At 45.5% G+C, this 14,285-nt stretch overlaps 1 protein-coding gene across 2 annotated transcripts in view; it reads left to right on the forward strand.

The window, feature by feature from the left end:
• The window catches only part of LAPTM4B (lysosomal protein transmembrane 4 beta), a 133,877-nt gene that overhangs the window by 98,298 nt on the left and 21,294 nt on the right, over positions 1-14,285 (forward strand). For both annotated transcript variants that reach the window (XM_082235905.1, XM_082235904.1), the window contains 3 exons: positions 5,861-5,972; positions 10,025-10,098; positions 10,587-10,709. In XM_082235905.1, coding sequence (XP_082092031.1) covers positions 5,861-5,972; positions 10,025-10,098; positions 10,587-10,709 — 309 coding nt within the window. The remainder of the gene's footprint in view (positions 1-5,860; positions 5,973-10,024; positions 10,099-10,586; positions 10,710-14,285) is intronic.

The raw sequence follows: 14,285 nt of genomic DNA on the forward strand, positions 1-14,285 counted from the left end.
CAGTGTTTCCCCCCACCCCCCAAGAGATGAGGTTTTTTAAAGCACTTACTGATTTATTTATTTTAATGCATTAAAACCCCCAGATCCTGTAGAATTTAGAATTCTGTACTGAGCAGCTTGCTTAGCAGAGATATTTGTTGTGGCTGGTGTGTACAGCTGCAAAATCCCTGTCTTGTCTTGCTCATAATGGAGCAAGTTCTGTGGCAAAATACACTTCCAGCCCTTGGGGCACAGTCTTGAAACCAAAGATACCCCCAAGAACAGAGAAACTGGCCATCCTCTTTACAGAAATACTCCTGTTCATAATGCCAGCCAGTCAGCCCCACCCTCTTCCATGATACTTCATTACATCCCCACCCACCCCAAGTTTTCTGATTCAGTTTTCTGATACTCAGAACATTCTGTGGCTTTTGAGCATGCTCATTCTGCATTGGGCAGGTTTCAATGTTGATTTTTTGCTCTGCAGTTTTTTTAAGCAAACTTTCTCAAGCCTCAGAGTTTGTCCTCAGTGGTCCTGTTGGTACTCACCACCCGAGTTCCCTGTTTGTGACTTTGCATACATCTCCGTAGCTGGTTGCAGTTTGAGGGACATAGTTTGGAGTTGACAGAGCTGGTCAAGACGTCTGACCAAGCTGGGTTCTGCTTGTTACCATTTACGTATTTGTAAAAATGTATATATCCAGCCTCTCATATCCAAGGGTGGGTCAAACAGTGCTGCTTTTGCTGTGTGATTGATCACCCGAACTAGACACAGCACATCTGAAATAACAGATCTTGTATATCTCATGCTTTGGTGAGTCTTCTGAGACGGTTATTAGTTACAGATTTGTAACTTAAGCATTTTGCAGCAGACAAATGGAATTGCTAAACTACATGCTCAGTGATTTGCTCAAGCTTTATCCTTTATGTAACCACAGTATATAAGTCACCTTATTTTGCCTAGCAGGCAGGCAGAACACTCAGCCTCCTTTGGGTCAGTCAGCCTCCTTTAATCCATTATGTGCTAATACCGTCTGCCTGCTTGTTTGCCTGTGTGCTTGTCTCCGCTATTTCTGCCCTTCTGTGATTTATCTTTTCTTTACTGATTTCTTAAATCCTTTGGGACTGTGAATATTGCTTTTCCTCTTGGCACTTCCTGTTTCTAATTACTAGTGCTGATTTAGGCTATGATGTTGCACTATGGACGTTGGCCAGAGACTGCCATTTTGAGTCTTAGCACTATCCAGAAACCTACATATTCTTCTAGATGGAATGCTGAAAGAATCCCATGCAGCATTTAGGCTGTTTGAGTACCAATACTCCATTGCATATTTTCTTTTCGCAACATGAAGAGGTAAACCAGCCTTCCTTGTTCCAGGTTTTTGTTTTTTTTCATGTGTAGGAGTCAGATGTCCAAATAACCACACTGCAAACTATTTCCAAGTAAGCTATATCATGTGATAGAGAAAGGAACTTGCTTGCATTTCCATTTGCTTTCAAATAAGCATTCCTGCTTCCCTTTCCAAATGCTTTCCTGTTAGCAGAACTACTTGCAAGTACTAGCCGACCATTTTAAAGATAAGCTTCTTGAGAACAATGCTCTCTATTTTTAGGGAAGTTAAATACTTACCACTGTAATAAGTAGTCTGCCTGTACTTGACAGCATTCTTCAGGATGTGGTACAGATGATGCTAGTAATCTGTATGGTCCATGTATGGCTACCATTGCTTTGGGTTCCAGTGACACTAGCCAGTTGTAGAGAGGGCATCTTTTTGTCCCTTATCCACGAGTTCACCATAGTATGTGCACACAAATGCCTCAACATGCCACAAAACTCAATATAGCACCCTTGTGGTCCCTTCATGTACGATTCTATGAGGATGTATCTATAAAGAAGAGGTAGTATCCGATGAAATTGTCATGTTGGCGCAATGAAAATTCCCCACCCTCTCCTCTCCCTCTGTGCCTGCCAGATCTACTCAGGAAGCTTGGGGGGGGGAGACCCAGAACAGATTTGAAGGATACATGATGGGGAGGGGGCAGTTCTGATGCATAAGGAGAAGCCCTCGTGCAAATAGGGCGGCCTTTATGGATATGCCCCAACGCTTTGTTCTGTGCACTAGCTTAATAATGATCCCTTTTTGTGTGTGAAACAATTTGAATGGTGTGGCTTCTTTATAATAAGGGCTGAGCATTCTGCCACCCCCCCCCTGGTCATGACACCAGTCTTTTCCACAGAGCAGTTAGTAATGGGACCTGGGCTCAAATCACAGTATGGTGCACCAGGGTTTACACCTGGTGATTCAGACTCTGGTTAATCTCTTTCTTCATTGTTCCTGTGAGGTGCTTCTTGACACAAAACACCTCAAGGTGAGCCCTTTCAGAATAAGAATCATTCGTGTGGATCTCTTCCATTGTTTTCCTACAAAAAAATCAGTTTATTATCTAGGCTTGTGATGCATAGGATTCCACTCAGAGGTCGGTGGATAAATCAGCAGTAAGTATGGTAATCACAAATCCAAGCTTATCTCTTGCAAATAGCAGAAACATGGCATTGAATATTCTGTCATGTGGAGGGAAATGATTATAGCATCCGCTTCTTGTTCTCCACATTTCTCTGTAGTGTCTGAAACAGAACTTTTTTTATTGTTCCTTTTCGTCCATTGTTGCATGTCTTGTAAAGGTGTGTGAAACAGTGTGGGAACCGCTTGTGCATCCTGTCTTTCCTAAATCATGTGATGTCCTGAAGTCGCTTTTAGGTTCAAATGGCATGTTAATGTCAGTAAAGGCTGAACCCACTGAATGGGTCATGAGAAGCTGAAACCCATAAATATTTCTACCCAGTGAGGTACATTGTGGTTCTTCGCGCTTAAAGCAGAACTGAGGTAGCTCAAACTTTCAAACTAGGTGTAACAATAGGCCCATTTGCTTAAATGTCTATCCACCACAAAACTATATTACATGGGGATGGCATAGATAGATCTTTGGAATAATGGAGGGTGTACAGGTGAGAGGGGTAATGAACTCTTCCCTGCCTGCAAAACTTACCTCCCTTCCCCATCCCTGCATTTTTCTGCAACGTTGAGTACCAGTACTAGAAATTAACTCAGCTGAGCAAGAAAAGCAGTTATGAGCAGGGTCTAGGTCACCTCACAGTTAACAGATTAAGATCCAATCCTGGGGTGACCTTGAGCCAATAACCACAGCAGAGCGGAGAAAAGTATATTTTATTCAGACTGCAGAAAGAAGGTACAGGATTCCAAAGCCTGTACACCTCCTGGGTGCCCATGAAATGTTTTTATACACATTGCTTACATTGAGCCATCATGAGGGTAAATTGTGTTACATGCTGATTGGTTACGAAGCACTGACGTATGCATTGGCATAGATTCACAGTATTTGCACATGATTCGGCTTTTTGCGCATGTTCTTCAGTTCTGTGGTGTGTTACTTCTTTATTTCCACTATTGTTACAGGGAAATGTTCTCCTCGCTGTTCCTCAACAGTACATTCCAAAGGGAGAGGTAGCAATTGAAAAAGCACAGCAAGCAATGCGTGGATCTGTTGCCTCAGGGACAGTGGCTGCTGGCTTAAAATGGCGTTCGTCTGGTTCCGATCCTCTTCATCCCCCGTGGCCTGTTTTACTCTAAATCTCAGATATTGCCTCCTCGCTGTACAGCATTTGGGTCAGGCTCAGGCAAACGGCTCTGCCGGTGTCATGTGTAGATTTGAGTTTGTCATATGCCCCAGTGACCAGTCCTTGGCTGGCAGCCATGAATTTAGGAGCTTGGGTGACTTGGCTGTGATTGGTCTCGCTAGGCCTCGTCCCACAGGCAGCCACGTATGGTATCCTAGCAACAGCTTAGGGCAAGCTCTCATTGACTCCAGCTCATCAACATTATTCAGATTAGGAATCTGTGAATTGGAACATTCACAAGAATCCCAGTTAGGATTATTATTTCCTCCCGGTCATTTAGATTCCTAGAACCAAATCAAACTATAAATAGGGATTTTATAATCCACATGGACAGGATTACTGAGGCAGCATGAATAACCCATTGTTAGAGGTGACTTTTATTTCTGACTAGCAATATGCCAAGAGTAATGGCTGGCCAGGGTATGTATTGGGGGGGGGGGCGTAATAAGAATCCTGCCATGCAGGGTAAGGGCAGAAAACAGTCCTTAAGATGTGTCTCCTTCTGCTTATGCACCTTGTGTTAAACTGTGGTTTAGTTTTAGTGCAGGGGGTGGGGAACCTTTTTCAGTCTGAGGGCTATTTGGCTAACCTCCTGCAGTGCAGGAATCCTGCCCTGGGTGGGCTTGATCCAGGAGCAACCTGGTTAACAGACGGACGCACTGATCCATTGCACCACAACAAATATCCATTTACTTTTCACATTCCGCTCTGACCAGGAAAGCAAGAAGCATCATGATAAGAGTTAGAGGGTACATTCTCACCAGGCGAAAACACACAATGCAGGTGTGAAAGCAAAGTTGGTGAGGGGCGTGGCCTTGGGAGGGGGTGTGGCCTAGAGAGAGTCCCCAAATAGGCTTGGAGTGCCCTGAGATTCCCATCGCTGGTTTAGCAAGAGAGTCAGATGCAGCCCTTGTTGGGAGCAGGCTGTTTTTAAAATACATATACAGGTCAGAGAAAGAGAAAGAGCGAGAGCGCACATTAGGAAAAGAAGCCGACGGATGCTTTTGTATGGCTGTGCTGAAATGTTCCCCAGTGTTCAGTATCAAAAAACAAACTATCACACCAAGAGAGGTTGTCAATAGGATGTTCTTAGGTTTGCCAAATGAAAATTTCTATTGAAATGCTTCCCATCTTTACATCCCTGACTAACATATTGCTGATTCTGCACCTCTGTTGTTGTTTTTAATATGCAATATTTATTGATTTTAATATAGAATATTTCTACCTCACCCACCTTCATAAAATCAAAGCGGCTTCCAACCATTAAAGCAGTGTCTGTCCCTGGCTAGCACGTCTTCCCTCATGGTGTGCAGGTAACCTGTGTTTGGCCCTCTAGCCTTCTCTATCTGGTCCGTGAGACACACAGGTCACCTAAACACAGAGTGTCAAGCCAGGAGTTTATATGCAGATACTGCTTTTAATAGGGACGCAGGTGGCGCTGTGGGTTAAACCACAGAGCCTAGAACTTGCCGATCGGAAGGTCGGCGGTTCGGATCCCCGTGACCGGGTGACCTCCCGTTGCTCAGTCCCTGCTCCTGCCCACCTAGCAGTTCGAAATCACGTCAAAGTGCAAGTAGATAAATAGGTACCGCTCCGGCGGGAAGGTAAATGGTGTTTCCGTGCGCTGCTCTGGTTCGCCAGAAGCGGCTTAGTCATGCTGGCCACATGACCCGGAAGCTGTACACCGGCTCCCTCCGCCAATAAAGCGAGATGAGAGCCACAACCCCAGAGTTGGCCACGACTGGACCGAATAGTCAGGGGTCCCTTTACCTTTACCTTACTGCTTTTAATTATTGGTAGCTGTTTAGATTTTATGAAGGCTTGTGAGATATAAATATTCTATATTAAAATCAATAAATATTCTATATTAAGAACCAGAGGTTTTCCATACTTACTGTATAGGAAGAAGACTGAGGGAGAAGTGTCATCCTATCAACATCATTCACATGGTATAACAATAGAAGATATTGTTGGAGTCCTGCTTGTGTGTTTTACATAAGCAGCACTTTGTTGGCCACTGTGAGAACAGGATGCTGAACTAGATGGGGTATCGGCCTCATCCTGCAGGCTCTTCTCATGAAATACTGTTTCTTCTATTCACTTTCATGAAATGCTGACGACGCTTAACATCAGAATTTGTTCATTTTTGACCTTCTCCTTTCCCAACTTCCTTTCCCTACCCAGATCATCAACTCAGTGGTTCTGCTGATTATACTGAGCGCCTTGACAGACCCCAGCCAGTACCACTTAACAACTGCTGAATTGGGGGGTGACTTTGAATTTATGGACGATGCCAGTAAGTATACGTTGTTTCATTAGTAATTTACAAGCAGATCCCCATTAAATTGAACTGGTATTGTGCCAAGACAGCACTTTGAGAACCAGGTTTAGAATTTGCACAAAAAAGAAAGCCTTCCTTTTTTAAAAAAATCTTTTGACAAATAAGCGGACATTAAGGATGAGTTTTGCGGAGAGGACTGCAACTGAAGCTGATTTATTGAAACTGGCTACCTTGTCTTTTATTCTTGGAGATAACCTTGACAATGAAAGTCAGTGTAGGTTAATATAGCAGTTGAGGGAGGAGTTCTCCAGTTGCACACATTTTTTAAATGCTCTATTAGGCTCGACACATTTTGGAACAAATCCTTCTTTGGAGGCGGTCTTCAGATAACAATTTTCAATCTGTTTTGTGAACTACGGTTGCTGCTTGCAAGTGGCCACATGGAAAAAGCCATTCTAGCAGGCTGCTGTTGAGGGAAAGGAAGGAAGCAGGGTCATTCCATGGGGCTTGTTCTGCCCTCCCTCCTTAGTCCTTTTTCCTTTCGCATCCTCTCTTTTAGCTTCCAAGCCCAGGGACCAACATGCATCTTAAATTTATTTATTTTATGAAGTGTATACATTACTTGATTGTAAAAAAAATCACAACAACCACCTTCAAAAAGAATTTGCAAAAAGAATAAAACAATAAAAATGGTTAAAAAGAGAGTTAAAAACAACTATATAAAACATTCAGAAGAATTAATCAGTGATAAACAGATGAAAACCTACTTTCTGAAACCTACCCCCCATTTTTTAACCCAAATTTAATTTTAACCCCCCTTCTCCCCCACCCACCACACTTTATGTCAGCACAACTTACAGTGGTACCCCGCAAGACGAACGCCTCGCGAAACGAAAAACTCGCAAAACGAAAGGTTTTTTCGTTTTCGAGTTGCCTCGCAAGACGAATTTCCCTATGGGCTTGCTTCGCAAAACGAAGCTTGCCCCGGGGACAGCGGGTCTTCTCTTTTGAAGCAAGGGGCGGCGGGGAGAAGCGATCTTCTCCCCGCAGCCCCAGGTCCGGGGACAGCGGGAAGCGCTTCCTGCTGCCCCCGGACCTCTTTTGAAGCAAGGGGCTGCGGGGAGATCGCTTCTCCGGGTGCTGCGAAGCCGGGCGGGGGGAAGGGAACACCTGCCCCAGCCACCCCGCTTCGGAACGCTGCTCCGAAGCGGGGCGGGGGGCGGGAACACCTGCCCCAGCCGCGGGGCTCCGGAGCGCTGCTGCAAAGCCGGGCGGGGGGGTGGGAACACCTGCCCCAGCCGCCGGGCTTCGGAGCGCTGCTGCGAAGCCGGGCGGGGGGGCGGGAACACCTGCCCCAGCCGCCGGGCTCCGGAGCGCTGCTGCGAAGCCGGGTGGGGGGGCGGGAACACCTGCCCCAGCCACCCCGCTTCGGAACGCTGCTCTGAAGCGGGGCGGGGGGCGGGAACACCTGCCCCAGCCGTCGGGCTCCGGAGCGCTGCTGCGAAGCCGGGCGGGGGGGCGGGAACACCTGCCCCAGCCACCCCGCTTCGGAACGCTGCTCCGAAGCGGGGTGGGGGGGCGGGAACACCTTCTGAAGGCGGGCGGGGGGCGAAAGTCTTTGTCCCCCCTGCCTGCCTTCCCAGGGGCTTTTAAATCGCCCCGGACAGCGGAGAAGTCCTCCGCTGTCCTGGGGCGATTTTAAAATGCCGCCCACCAGCATTTTAAGATCGCCCGGACAGCGGAGAAGTCCTCCGCTGTCCCGGGGTTTTTTAAAATGCTGGGGGTGGGAAGAAAAGCCCTTGTCCCCCCCCCAGCCTTCAGAAGAGGTCCGGGGACAGACTGTCCCCAGACCTGGTCTGAAGGCGGTTTCCCTAGGAACGCATTAATTGATTTTCAATGCATTCCTATGGGAAACCGTGCATTGCAAGACGAAAAACTCGCAAGACGAAGAGACTTGCGGAATGAATTGATTTCGTCTTGCGAGGCACCACTGTAATAGGTTTGAGGTATGGTTCCCCTTGATCACATACATAGTGCAACAAGACAACAACAAGAATCCACCAACAGCATACGAATCAGTCTGGCTAACCTGATTAGAAACTACACACACACACACACACACATGCACCCTCTCAAACACAAAATCAATTCTCACTACAGCCAACCAAAGACAACCAACCACACCCTCAGCCACCCCCAACCTTTCTCACCACCAAGGAAATACAACAAGGAAATAGTAAGAGAACTAATACAAGTAACGCTGACACAAAACCCCACACATACACTAAGAAGAAGAACAGAATCATAACCACCAGACCCCATCCCACTTACCATTCCCCCCCCTCACCCTCTTTCCCCCTCTTTTCTTCCTAATCGTTTAAACCAATTCATGAATCAAGAACTCATACACTGGCTGCTAATAATGAACCATATGCTTTAGATATTACTCCACATATATTATGCTCTTTTTGTGATATACAAATGACATGAAAAAACTTGGTATACTTATATGTATAACATTATTCCTGTTTATAAAACCCAATTAAAAGAAGAAGATGAAACAGATGAAAACACATATCAACATTCTACATATTTGGGTAGACTTCTCTAAATAAAATTGTTTTAAGCACCCACCAAATAGAGCACAGTGAAGGAGCCTTCCTGATGTCGGTAGACCAATAAGGAGATAGTTTCTTATAGTGCAATCCCATATGTGTCTACTTGGAAGTAGATATCACTCGGACTTACTCCTAGGTAAGTTGTTATAAGATTCCAACATTAGTGTTATCACAATAGATGGTGCTTTTCCTGTTGAGTTAATCAGAGCTTTTATTACTCAAGTATATTTTATTAATTGAATAGTTTCATTTATCAACTTTCCCTCATTCCCCTGAATGCCCATGTTTTGGAAAGATTGATCAGCAATACATAATATTAATGACTTAAAACTGTTTTTTTGTTTTTATTTACACTAGTAGGGAGGTGAAAATGGAGACACCCTAAAACTGGCTTATAAAATGTCCCATCAGAAAGAAAACTTTGAAGTACTCCTATCGAAACAGTAAAAAATAAATAAATTAAATGGTCAGGGCTCTAGTACTTACTGTACTTTTGTTTTGTCATTGTTAGTAGCCAAGAACATTCTTCATATTTGTGTTCCCTTGGAAAGTATTGTGGTGATATCATTTTTGCTTCTGGGTGCTTGGTACCCAGTACTAGCCCAGTGTCAATTTATTTAATGCAGTTTGAGACATAAGGTCCCCCCCCCCCAATCATCTGTCTGCGTGTACATACAGAGCTCAGACAATAATACTGCTAAAATGCTGCTTTGGGGCTGGGGTGCCTTGCTTCATTCAAGTCTTAGGCCAAACTAGAGGCCATCATCACAGCTGCCTCCGATCATAAACTTTAAAAGAAAAGAGTAGCATTCATGTTCCCCCGCAGCTCATTCCAGAGCTCACTTGCAGCTAAGTATGTGGCAAAAGACGGCTTGAGACAAAACAAATGAGGAGTGCCAAATGTTTAGGGCAAATCATATAAGCTTACATTAAGAACATCACTATTGAAAGAAAAGGCAAGGACATCAGCATTCATGGCACATTATCAAAAAAAGAAAATACACCACTACCCCCCCCCCAAAGCAAACAAGGACACAGATATCTTGAAATAGCTGCACACACCATCACAAAGCTAGACACATCCTAGACTTTTAAGTCCTCCAGCAGAGGACGCTCATGTATCAGAGGAATGCTGACACTATCAGAACTGAGGGAGAAGTGATTAGGCATGATACAACTTACTCTGAGACCAAAGGCAATCCAGTTTTGTCTTGTGCCAGTTCTTTCATACTTTTTGAACGGCGGTGAGTCTTCCTTAAAAGAGGAGGAAAGGAATCTGATTCCTGCACACGTTCTTCAGATGTGTATCTTTTGCTTCCTTCTGCTAATTACAAATCAAGTGTTGCATATTTTGTCAGCGTTTCCTTGCCACCTCTCAAAAGACCTTGGGATTAGAATTAGATGAACCATTTCACCATGTACCAAAGACTGACTGGTTGTTTCTTTCAGATATGTGCATCGCTACTGCAATTTCTCTTCTTATGATCCTCATCTGTGCAATGGCCACATACGGCGCATATAAGGTAACACATGGCTTATGGCCCCTTATTCATTCAGTCGTAACCATCCCTGCATAAAAATTGAATACATAAAGCTGGTAGGCAAAACAGCTGATAAGTTTGTGGGAAAATAACAAGCTGTCATATTTACAGTGCCTTAACTGGGCATGTGGCCAACATCATGTGAAAAAACGCCTATCCCTCCGAACTCCCATGGCAGGGCCAGAAGGGTCCTCATGTTTGCAGCCATCTGCCTGTTAAGGCATTCCAGATGCTAGAAAATATGTGGAAATGTCAACACAGGGGTGCCATTTGGGGAGAAGGGGTCATGATATGACTGACTTTTAATCTAAGTCTAATGAAATATTTATCTTTGTGATATCTCTTTTTCCTTATAGTTTGGTTCTTTTGTGAACTGCTTTGAACTCTCTGGGAAAGTAAAATTAAAGTGTGTTAGAATTTTCTAGATAACCATTAAGTTTCCTCTTTCTCTCTCTCTCTTTAACATACAGCAACATGCAGCCTGGATCATCCCTTTCTTCTGTTACCAAATATTTGATTTTGCACTCAACACCTTGGTCGCTATTAGCATACTGGTGTACCCAAGCACAATTCAGGATTACCTGCAGCAACTGGTAAGTCCCTTTCCCCCATTATTCATTGCTGTCCTTGAGAAGCTAAGGGCAAAGGTTTGCAGCACAGTTTGTTCCTTTGTTCTAAACAAAACCCAAGGGAGGTTTGGATGAATCATGGTTCTTATCTGCCATAGCTTTGGCTTTTGCAAAAACTCTAATATTCACATGTGAAAATGCCCCAAAGCTTTTATGTCTGTCTGTATCTAACTAACTAACTAACTCAGTAGCCGATTAAGTGCTTCTGCTAGTGCAAGGACTTCTTCTTGTGTGGAGAACTCCCAGAACAAATCTAGGGCATGCAGAAGTACCTGGTGACAGAAGAGGGAGGAAAAGTTCTGTTGCACAGCCAAAATCCTTGGGCCAGCAGAAGCGCTTCATTGAATACCACCCCAAATCTTAAAGAACCTTACGAGGTATCATTAGAAAAGTCAGTCTGACATTTTACCTGCTTGAGCATAGCCCTGGGTTTTAGAGCATGTGCAGAGTTCCTTGCAGAAGAGAAGTCCTGGGAGAAAACATCTTTGCCTCCCTGGAAACATCTGATCAGGAGTCCAAAATGGAGGCTAAAGCCTCAAATATATGTGGGACTCTTGAGATCAGTAAAAACTGGTATCTGTTCTTATTGTTATTTTGCCATTGACCCATGCAAGTGCCATTTTTGGTGTCAGTGGACCTTTGGCTGACCATGAGGTTGTTCTGTCTCCTTAAAGGTCTAAACTTGGCATTACAAAAAAATATCACAGGTTCAGACCTATCAAGCCATTGTTAAAAAAGAACTTGATGATGCCTAGGTGTTTGCTCAAAGACACTTTTCATACTTCACAGTGGGGGTCTGAAATCCCCAAATGCTCTAGGTGGAGCTATATAAGAATACAAGAAAATGTCAAAGCAGACCAGATGAGACCACTGCTGTCTACAGTGACTAGCAATGGCTTTCCAGGGTCTCAGCAAATGTCTTTTCCATCTTTGGCTCCTGCGTTAAGCAGGGGCTTGAACTCGATAGGCTGCAAAGCCATCTTCCAGCTCTAAGATGGGAGATGCCAGGGGCAGAAACTGAAATCTTATTGATTGCAAAGCACCTGCTCTAGCTTTATGGTTCTTCTCCATTTGACAGCAGGGAGAAATGTATTATCACATTGTTATATTACACATTTTTAAAAATCGCATCATGGTATTATACATTCAAATGTATTATGCCTATAGATATGTCCATGGATCTTTACAAAATACTAATTTTATAGCAACGTTGCTTTAAAATATTTATTTATTTCGTAAAATCTATATGCCGCTTTATTGAATACAAAAATCTTCAAAGCCATTTAAAAAATACATTTTAATGCATTTGGATACATTTTGTGAGAACTGCATTAAAAAAACTTGGAAGTGCAAAAGTCCTAATAAAAGAATGTGAAATGTAAGGCTATTGTGCTATGGACTGCTTCTCCGCCTCTTTAAATCATTGAGCGCTGAAAGTAGACTGACACACAGTGCAATCATGCTTCATGATGCATTATAAGGCCAATGTAATTATGAAGAGGAAGAAGGATTAAAAGAGACAGAACGCACACTGCTCCTTGTCCCTTATATTTAGTTTTGCTCTGATCCTTAATTGCCAACCTGGTTACCATATGTGGACTTGTTTGTTTTAAACCCACAAGAATGCTGAATTAGCTCATAGCAGTCCAGAGAACAATGGAATAGATGGAAGAAGGAAAATAATGCAGTGCAGAATTTCTGTTTCGGTCCCCTCCAGAGAAATGTCTTTTGCTTCTTAATTCCCACCCCGTTCTCCATTGGCATGGGGTGCTAAATTCTAAATTATTTTATTTATTTTCTTCTGTTTATGAATTTCTTTCCATAAAATATCTAGAATGGATTTCACAGTAAAAAAATACCAACTTTAAAAATAATTTCATATGTAAAAACAATTTCAAATCAAATAGAGATATGGACTGTGATAAAGATTAATGGCTGCATGAACTGCAATAGGTTCATCAAGCATCAAATTTGAGAAACCAGAGGTCTTATTTACAGGATCTATTGGGATTCATTGTACAGTGGTGCCTCGCAAGACGAAATTAATTCGTTCCGCAAGTCTCTTCGTCTTGCGGTTTTTTCGTCTTGCGATGCACGGTTCCCCATAGGAATGCATTGAAAATCAATTAATGCGTTCCTAGGGAAACCGCCTTCAGACCAGGTCCGGGGACAGTCTGTCCCCGGACCTCTTCTGAAGGCTGGGGGGGGACAAGGGCTTTTCTTCCCACCCCCAGCATTTTAAAAAACCCTGGGACAGCGGAGGACTTCTCCGCTGTCCGGGGCGATTTAAAAGCCCCTGGGAAGGCAGGCAGGGGGGACAAAGACTTTCGCCCCTTGCCCGCCTTCAGAAGGTGTCCCCGCCCCCCCTCCCCACTTCGGAACAGCTTTCCGAAGTGGGGCGGCTGGGGCAGGCATCCCCGCCCCCCCGCCCCACTTCGGAACAGCTTTCCGAAGTGGGGCGGCTGGGGCAGGCGTCCTCGCCCCCCGCCCCACTTCGGAACAGCTTTCCGAAGCGGGGCGGCTGGGGCAGGCGTCCCTGCCCCCCCGCCCCACTTCGGAACAGCTTTCCGAAGTGGGGCGGCTGGGGCAGGCGTCCCCGCCCCCCCGCCCCACTTCGGAACAGCTTTCCGAAGTGGGGCGGCTGGGGCAGGCGTCCCCGCCCCCCGCCCCACTTCGGAACAGCTTTCCGAAGTGGGGCGGCTGGGGCAGGCGTTCCCGCCCCCCCGCCCCACTTCGGAACAGCTTTCCGAAGTGGGGCGGCTGGGGCAGGCGTCCCCGCCCCCCCGCCCCACTTCGGAACAGCTTTCCGAAGTGGGGCGGCTGGGGCAGGTGTCCCCGCCCCCCCTTCGGAACAGCGTTTTAAAATGCTGGGGGTCGGGAGCGAAGCGCTGCCGACCCCCAGCATTTTAAAACCTCCCCGGGACACGGGGAGATTTTAAAATGCTGGGGTCGGCAGCTAACGCTTCGCTCCCGACCCCCAGCATTTTAAAACCTCCCCGGGACACGGGGAGATTTTAAAATGCTGGGGGTCGGCAGCTAACGCTTCGCTCCCGACCCGCAGCATTTTAAAATCTCCCCGGGACAGAGACTTCTCTGCTGTCCCTTGGAGATTTTAAAATGCTGGGGGTCGGCAGCGAACGCTTCGCTCCCGCCCGCCAGCATTTTAAGATCGCCCGGGGCAGGCGGGGGGGAAGGCGGGCGGGGGGAGCAAAGACTTTTGCCCCCCGCCGGCCTTCAGAAGAGGTCCTCTTCTGAAGGCCGGCTGTGGGCGAAAGTCTTTGCTCCCGACCGCCAGCATTTCCCTATGGGCTTTCGTCTTGCGATGCAAGCCCATAGGGAAATTCGTCTTGCGAAGCGCCTCCAAAACAGAAAACCCTTTCGTCTTGCGGGTTTTCCGTCTTGCGAGGCATTCGTCTTGCGGGGTACCACTGTATTAAGCACCCCATTCAAAGTAACAGTGAGCTTAATGATGTGATGCTGGAATGCAAGCACTTACAAAACACTTCACTCAAGATTTTATTTTTCCCTGTGGCAAGCGTT

Source organism: Podarcis vaucheri (assembly GCF_965113315.1).
Source record: "Podarcis vaucheri genome assembly, chromosome: 8".
Lineage (NCBI taxonomy): Eukaryota > Metazoa > Chordata > Lepidosauria > Squamata > Lacertidae > Podarcis > Podarcis vaucheri.